General features: G+C 36.9%; 1 protein-coding gene across 2 annotated transcripts in view; it reads right to left on the bottom strand.

Moving 5' to 3' along the window:
- Nucleotides 1–9,299, bottom strand: part of LOC111865194 (glycerol kinase 3) — a 40,436-nt gene that overhangs the window by 11,655 nt on the left and 19,482 nt on the right. For both annotated transcript variants that reach the window (XM_023853028.2, XM_023853029.2), the window contains 4 exons: nucleotides 4,321–4,430; nucleotides 3,855–3,957; nucleotides 3,515–3,625; nucleotides 1,102–1,358 (listed from right to left, as the gene is read on the bottom strand). In XM_023853028.2, coding sequence (XP_023708796.1) covers nucleotides 1,102–1,358; nucleotides 3,515–3,625; nucleotides 3,855–3,957; nucleotides 4,321–4,430 — 581 coding nt within the window. The remainder of the gene's footprint in view (nucleotides 1–1,101; nucleotides 1,359–3,514; nucleotides 3,626–3,854; nucleotides 3,958–4,320; nucleotides 4,431–9,299) is intronic.

Genomic DNA, 9,299 nt, shown 5'->3' with positions numbered 1-9,299 from the left:
TTTTTTCCTTTTCTCCTTCACTCTATATTCCTGTAGAATATTTCATTTCTTTCTTTGCTCCCTGTCCCAGACGATTTGGGTCTTTCAATAATTTTTTATCTTGATTCGTCTTTTTATCTCCCATTGACAACTTCCCACTATGAATTGATCACCCTTGATTTCGTCCCCTGCCAGTTTGTCCAGTGATTGAGATTAGCTTGATCTAAGGGACCCAACTGTATAGGTTACATAAGAACCCTCCTCACCTTTTAATTCTTTCCCAATTTTTATTCCTTTTTATCTCCATTTTACTCACTTGAGGACGGTAGCAGATCCAGCTTCCGAAACGTCGTGGTTCAACTGACTGGGACGATGGATACAGTCCAGAATTTTAGTTTTAACATATAGTTCTCCTTTCATTATCTAACAGGTTTGTCAGCAGGTGTTTCTTTCAATATGATTACGCTAAGCTCATAACTCTGACTTCCATAATATATTCATTGTGGATGTGCTATGAAAAGTGACAGCTGTAGAGATTATTACATTGATTTTAATACAGAGGGTGTCCAGAAAGTAATTCCAGAGTTTTAGGAGGCTGAATTTTCTTAACCATGATACTTATTAAAGAAATAATTTTACTTCAAAAAGCTTCTCTCAGTATATTTCCATATGTGATCCTTTCGTGACTTGACAGATATCCAGTCAACAACTGACTTTAGCCCATCTCTTTCCTAGAGTTACTTTTACCACAGCTGCAGTGGTACATCACCCCAGTTGTCTAAAATGCCCAGTATACCCACACACAACACTTGACATAAACTCACAAGAAAAAAGTTGTGGGGTAACAAATTTTGTGATTCTGCAGATCAAGTGACAGGACTTCACCTCACCATCCACTGCACAAGCCTGGTAACTTTTTGAATTAGGCTTCATTTCAATAAGCTGTTTCTTTAATATGTACAATGGTTAAGAAGGTCTAGCCACCTAAAAACCTGGAATGACTCAGTACTGAGGCAAGACAAAACTTTAACATTACTGGAAGGCATTTGCCAACAAAGGGCACACAGTTACAACATTACATGGCTACCAACAACATGACATTCCAAATTTGTTTCTGCTCACCCTCGTGCATCCTGCTGCCAATATGGTGCATACAGACCAGAGAATGCTGGGACAAAATACACATCTCCAGCACTTCCAGCTTGAGTAGACAGAGATTCAACATCTGACACATTTTGCAAGAGGTTGATATTGTCTCTCAGCCAACTGAGGGCTGCACCAGCTACAGCCACTGAGCCCTCCAAAGCATATACAGGAGCTGCTTTCTTGCCCATCTGGTAAGCTACTGTTGTTATCAAACCGTGAGTTGATTCAACTTTCTGCAATTATATTTCACTGCCAACACTACATAATTATTACATTCATATTAGGCAACAAGGAACATCATTGTGAGTCCTGGAGGAAAATAAATAGAAGCATTTAGAATAGACCTCTCTGTTTATGCATATGTTTGTTTTTCTTGCCAACTTTTGGAACAACAGAACTGAGCACCAGCAACAAAACTGCATCAACCATGGATCACCTTCACATTGTGACTTTATAAAATTTCCCATTGCACCACAGTATGGTTAAGAGAGTATGAATGAAAAATGTGAAATGGTTGAGAAGTGGATTTGGTAACTACCAATATGAGGTGGGCAAAGATTCTTGTGGCATAGCCACCTGAAAACCACAACTCAGGAAACAAACTGTTGGTCAAACTTGCAGATAACTGTCACATGCACAGCTTTTTTCATGGAAGTTCATTATGTTTCCTCTATTGCATTTGTCATCTATTCACTAATATTCTAATAATCCACAGTTATGAACCTGGATGCCATATTAAGAACTCTTTAAATTAAAAAAATAATGCATTGCACTATTAGCAACAGCAATCTGTAACTCAGCAAAACAGGCCAGAAATAATTTTTACATAGCATGATATTAAGCGGTACAAGTAATGCACATGTGTGAGCACGCACAAACACACATGCTTACGATCTCGCTCGCATGCACATGCATGCATGAACACACACAAACACACATTATGCTGGCTGATGGCAAAAATGTGAAAGCATATGTCATTCATGCTAAAACTAGGTATGGTTTATTTGTATCATTCAAATTTTGTATTTTCTGGCCCCTAGTCTTCATACTGACAAGGTTTCACTGTATCAGTCTCATTCATTGGTAATTAATTAATTATCCACTAGAAACATCTGACTACACTAGCGGTGGACATACATTTCTGGAAATGAAGTTTTGAACATGATTCCAAAACATTTTATCCATCATGAAGATAAGTGATCCCATATTTAATGTGGGGGTCACGTTTTTTAATTGTACCGTAGTTATCAAAACCATGTCATGTGAAGCCTTCATTTTATAAGAAATGTGGGATAAGGATCGTTCCACATCAAACTGACACAGCTTATAGGCACAGTTTTCATAACCGTTTCTGATTCTAGCAAGATTACAAGCTAGCTGGTTCTCCTTACGAAGTGACATACACAAAATTTTATCATCCTGCATCCATTAATTGCAGTTTAAAATTTTTTCATTAAATGTTCTCTCATTCTGATTCACTAAAATGGTTATACCTCTGATCCTAGTTACAGGTATAACAGAGATCTAGTTCTTGGAGTAACTGAGAGATCTTAATAGGGCTTTCATTTGATATAGCATACCATTCACAATATTTTAGGACACATTAACCTTTGAGCTTAATTTATGAAAACAAACCTGCAGCCAGATTTATGAAAGTTTTCCCACAACAATTAGTGATCATGTTAATACATATCTTGAAAATATCATGTTGGAACATGAAACTGATGGGAAACATATGATTCTTTGTCTGTTGGTAGTCTCATCCAACTTTTAGTTTATACCTGATGCCACTAGAGTTATGCTGCATTTCCTTGTCTGCAAAATTCTGCATTGGTTCATTAATTAACAAATATCTCTGATATTCTGTCTTACATGTAACATGTTCAGACAGAATATCAGAGATATTTTAATTAATATACAATGTGCAACAGGATGCTACAATAGAACAATCTTGTGAAGGGCATGTTATATATATTATCTGGCAAAGATACAATCATATTGACATTTACAGCATCAGTGTGAGGCTCAGTAGTGCAGGGTAGACCATGACCTCAGTTACACAGAGACATGTAAATCCTAACCCATGGATAATCAAAACTCAGCCCCTTCTCAAACAAAACAGGTGTCTAAATCACACATAATCAAAACAATATAGACCAAATCCATGTTAAAAAAGGAATTACTGCATGCCATTCACAACAATCAATCTTATATAACATAACTCAGCATGTTTTAAGCTCATATTTCAACTTATTCATAATCTCAGTTCAACTCAATATTATAATACAATATCACACAAAAACACGGTATAAAATTGTGAAAATAAGGATTATGACAACAATAATAAATAAAATAACAATATAGAACAATGTACTTGACAAACCCTTACAGTTGTTCCAGTGTTATAGAGCAAAAAACAACCAGTTCCGTAAGTGCACTTAGCCTGTCCTTGTCTAAGGCACATCTGTCCAAGAAGTGCTGACTGTTGGTCCCCTAGACACTGTAAATACAGTCAGTGCATTTCATTACTTTTATTTCAAGTCACACACACTTTAATGACAACAATAACAATGGCAGCAGCACTGACAACACAACAAAATGAAACAAACCAGCAGCCACTGTCACCATCACTACTACTGTGATAAAAATGATGATGATAATGACAACGAGACTGTATTGCAAATTTATATATTCATATGTATATAAATCAAAATTAACTGGCTTCTTACCCCTGAGATGGGAACACCTTTCAAAACACCATGAGCAATAGAGCCATAGACTTCTGATGAACTTCGTATTTCAGGGAGTAAATCCATTGGAATTTTGAAAAATCTATACAACAATAAACAGCACAGTGAAAATTATAATACAGGAATAAATAGCATGAGAAAAACCAATAATTGCCTAGCCTTTTGCCCTTTTATCTCAAAATCAAGAATAATTCCTGGCTTATCAGCATCATAAATACCTTAACATGTGCAGTTAAGGGACAAATAAATTGCTAATATAATGCATTGGTCTGGCAAAGGAACTCCTACACAGGATTTCCATTATTATGTAACACTTGTTACTTGGAGATGCAATGCCTATATAAATGGGCTGCTACAAATCACTTCTATCTTATGTATAGTTCAAAATTACTGGTTTTGAAAACTGGAGGCAAGTTGATATAAAGTATCTCCAAGGTTCATTCACCTGCATAGCAATGGGTCCCACTGAAGAGTTTCAATATTCATCAGCATTGTTCTGGAGGCATTTGTTACATCTGTGATAAGTATACCGCCATCCTTTCCACCTGTTAAATTCTGGAATGGAAAGAAGAGGTTCCTGGGTTTCATCAAGTTCTTCTTATATATGTTCTTGTTCTTGAGAAGGCATGATGTGTGAGCATTTGCATTCACCAAAAGTAATATCTGAATTGAACCAATTGGCCCATTTTCACAAAACTCAGTATGAATGTTACATAATTTGATGCCACTTTATAATTATGCATTTTAATCTCCTATCATGAACAAGTGAAAACAATAGTCATGCAAACTTCTGAGATGGAAGCAACATTAGTGATATTCAATACAGTATCCTGAAATTTTAAATTCTGATATGCTTAAAAGATATGCATTTTGGTGAAGTCAGTTTTGTATACCACATAATTTTGTTGGCTACAAATGATGAACCACTAGGCATGTATGGTGCCAGATTACAACCTTGCGTAAAAACTTTATATGAAACAACCTGTGTGTGTGTGGGGGGGGGGGCACGGTATACCGACAATTAGAAACATAGCTGCTATACGAGGCTTTCTCATTGTGTCTTACAACTTTCAAGCATTTTAAAATTATATCAGTACAAAATTTGCAAAAGGATGGATTATTCAATTCATGCTGACTCTTTAATCCTCTGAAAAAGTTCTTCTTTAAACTTCTTTTTGACTACCTATAATAGAAATCAGTCACAAGCTTTTTGTTGAATATAACTTTAAGTCCACTGCCTCTTTTGAAACAGTGGAGATTACCTCACTTATATTTTTCAATTTCATATCACTGTTGACAGCAACATGCAAAGAGATATCACAAAATTCAATTTATATTATAATATCACTGCTCAAAGTGAAGCGTCACATTCAGTGATCTATGCATAGCCAAGTATCTTAAGCATATCTTAAAATGGATGTTAAAGAAATAAGACAGGGGTGTGGACTGGATTCATCTGCCTGAGAAGGGGGTCCAATAGCTGGTTATTGTGAACACAGTACTGAATCATAAGTTCCATTAGCTGGGGCTTTTCTTAACCAGGTGAGTGACTCTCAAGATCCTTCCTCCATGGAGTGCGTTAATTAATCAAAGAAAAATCTAGCATGGTGTAAACATCTGTCAATAATGCTGTGTGTCCCTGTGTGAGGTAACACTGATTATTCCACATCTGTCAACAATCCTGTGTGTCCCTGTGTGAGGTAACACTGATTATTCCACCCCAAGCGGCATCCGTAGCCTAGGGGTAACGTTCCCACCTCATGACTCAAGGTACGCGGGTTCAAACCCGGCGGAGGTCATGGAATTTTTAAAAGCGGCAAAATTCAGGGAACAAGTCCCCCGGGAGGGACTTTAAGCTGTGGGTCCTGTGTCTTAGCTTTAAGGCACGTAAAAGAACCTCATGTCTCAAGGAGACCTCTGAGCTAAATTGAAGGACATTTCCTGCCCAACAATAGTCTCTAACGCCTCTGGTNCCAACAACAACAATAATAATAATAATAATAATAATAATAATAATAATAATAATAATGATAATAATTCCACCACAATCAATTTTTTAAGTTGGCAGTATGTATCCGCTCCTTCCAGTGATGGGTCCTATATTTCAGTTTTAAATTTTTGAGCACCAATTTGATTCTCTAGACAATACTTCCACAATTTCTGGTGTAAAAACAATTCAAAATGTTCCAGGGGGTTATTGGGGGTCTTCTACATCAAAATTTATGGCACGCTTGCCAGTAAATGGAAAATGTGGCTGCTCAGCACCTGACTTTGCCCATGTGCCATGCTGCATGCTACTGTTGTCACTGACATTTTCTTTTTCATCACAGCTGACATTCTGTTCATCACGTAACAAAATTTTGACATTTGTTTCACCATCACTACTATATTCGCTCTCAGAGATATCACTATATTAATTCTCCTGCAACAGTTCACATTACACCTCCTCATCACTCATATACATCTTCTTCCTCAAAACCTTAACATTTCTGTTTCCAGATGGTTAACTAGCAGGCATGGTGTTCCCCAGGGCTCAGTATTGGGTCCATTACTGTTTAATATCTACATCAATGACTTTCCTAGTATCCTAAAAGGTCTAGCTCATATCATTCTTTACGCAGATGATACCACTATTATTGTTTCTTCAAAAGATATTACCACATTGAATCAAAAAATAAATCTAATAATGAATCGTATCCATAAATGGTTTCAAAATAACCAACTAGTACTTAATCTGGACAAAACGCATGTAATTAAATTTGCCACTCCTAAGGCTTTAGACTATCCACTACATATAGAATATAATGATCAAAATCTTAATATTGATGAAAATGTTAAGTTCCTGGGTATGTGCCTTGACTCTCATCTCAATTGGAAACAATATTCGATCAGTTTAATAAAAAAATTATGCATTGCAATTTACATGCTTAGAAAATTGCAACCCTTTGTGAATGGACAAGTTTTACGTATCGTCTATTTTTCCCATGTTCAGGCTCAACTCAATTACGGAATTATTTTCTGGGGCTCATCTTCATCAATGAAAAGCATATTTGTGGCCCAAAAAAGAGCAATAAGAGTTTTGTTAAGGCTGGGTCCTAGAGATTCATGTAGGGAAGGCTTTAAGAAATTGGGTATACTTACAGTCCCCTGCTTATATATATATACTATGATATTGTTTGTAATTAAAAATTATAATATGTACCAAGCAAACGATAACATACATCAAATAAGTACCAGATGGCACAATAGGCTACATGTTTCTTCTGTGAGATTATCTTCCATTCAGAAGGGTGTGCATTTTACATCTATTAGAATATTTAACAACCTGCCACAAAACATATATATCTTGAAAGACAATATTAATATTTTTAAACAAAGACTAAAGGATTTTCTGGCTTCAAAAGCATTTTACTCGGTAGGTGAATATATGGCAAGTAGGTAATTTTATGCACTGTTACAGTCTGTTTTCTAAGACTATGTTCTAGCAAAGAATTGTAAGATGACTGATTTTTATACTGTTGTACCTATCAATGTTATAATTGTTGAATATTTTATTGTCTAGACCAGGTTGCACATTGCAATGTCAGTTTGGATGTGACGAGTTCAATATCCAGTCCGGTTTCCGGACAATGGATCTGTGAAACCATGTAGCTATGTTATGTTATGTTATGTTATGTTATGTTCCTATGACCTGCCATAATGTTTACGTGCAAAATCTCGAACCCAGGACAGCTATCAAGCAATCAGAACCTTCCTGTCACACTCTGAAGCAACTTGAAAATCTAATAAGCACAATGTAGAAATTTGCATTGCCGTCATTATATATACAACGGTGTAGTTGGAAACATGCAAAACATGCACAGATGTCAAAAGCCCCTATGATAAAGAGTAGTGTATAGCATATTCAGGCATCATACACACATAACTGGTTAAAGATCTGATACACACTATCACTAGGTGTTTTTTCACTCGAAAAATACATTGCTGAGGACAGGGAAGTTCATTATAATGGCATTTAACTAAATGCATTCCTCTCAAAGAATAAGTTTCTTTTTTTCTGTGACAAATGGCTCAATCAAAATGTAAGCAAATATACTTTTAAAGCAAAAAAAAAAACTTCTTATAGATACATCTTTTGGAATCCATCCTTCAGCATTCAATAGCATAAACTGTTTAACATTATTTCCCTGACAATATCAGTGACAGTGAGAAAGCACCATAAGAAAATAATAAAGCAAACAATAAAAAACAAAAACTCTGTGGTTTTAGTTCGCAAGCTAACTATACTGACTGAGTGTCTGCCGCTTGTCAACGAAGTTAGTGACAATTTTAGCGGATAGAGGGTGTTGCATGATCCGCGCAATATATCTCCACGGGCGTTAATTTCAGTTTTCTAGATCGGAGCCACTATTTCCATGAAATAGCTCCTCAATTATCCTCATGAGGCTGAGTGGATGCCATTCCAAACCCACTACTTCTCAGAAAATCTGGTAGTACCGTGAATCGAATCCAGACCTCTGGATCTGTAGCCAGGAACTCTGACCACTAGACCACAGAAGCGAAATGAACATTCCCTTCTTTTATTTCAAATTTAAGAAAACAAGTTGCATATCAGCTAAGGTCTGCAACACAGAAAAGACTGCATAAACAAGATGGGACAAAATAAAAGTTCTGGTAGTCGATTATTTAACTGAATGCCCTAACAGGTTTTTGTAAACTCTTTGAGATGGTTCATAACTATTATATGAAGACCTCTAAGTGCAGTAGTAGAGTTAAAAATGAGAGATTTATGGTCTTCGAACTCCCTGGGAAGTCTCTACATGAATACATACAGGAAAAGCTAATCAAATTTTAGATCTTTGAAATTCTAAAAAACAAATAAAACATGCCTTTCCAGTCAGAAGCAAGCAATAACAAATTTAAATCTTATGGCTTCGTTCATACAATCATATGGTTATACAATAAACTTCCTGTTATTCAGCATATATTGTGACATGTTGACCCCTCCCACCCCTCAGCGGTAACGTAACGCTCGCGGAATAGGCGAGTAATCACCCCGCATCCTGGCAGCCATGCGCGGTGACGTCACGAGCGGAGCCGAAGAGAGCCGAGCGGAGCCGAAGATAGCCGAGCCCCGTAACCGGGTAACTGTGCAAGGCGAATCAACAGCAGTGACGTAACCGGACAGCGTGGCTAGCAAAAAGGGTGCCTATTACGTGGCCGTTTTCCCGTATTGTCCGATCGAGGCTACATAGGGAGCAGCGAAGGCTATTCACAGTTAGTTGTACTGAGACAGTCAGCGAGTCCTGGAGCTACCGCCGAGTTAGCCAGCAACTAGTCAGTTGTATTGTGGCATTTTTCAGTGTACTAATTGTGATACTGCAGATAGCAGTAATCGTCAGATTGTAATTTGGGTGATTGTGA

This window comes from Cryptotermes secundus, unplaced genomic scaffold (genome assembly GCF_002891405.2).
Source record: "Cryptotermes secundus unplaced genomic scaffold, Csec_1.0 scaffold238, whole genome shotgun sequence".
NCBI classification, from domain to species: Eukaryota; Metazoa; Arthropoda; class Insecta; order Blattodea; family Kalotermitidae; genus Cryptotermes; species Cryptotermes secundus.
This window is presented reverse-complemented; position numbering and strand designations above follow the sequence as displayed.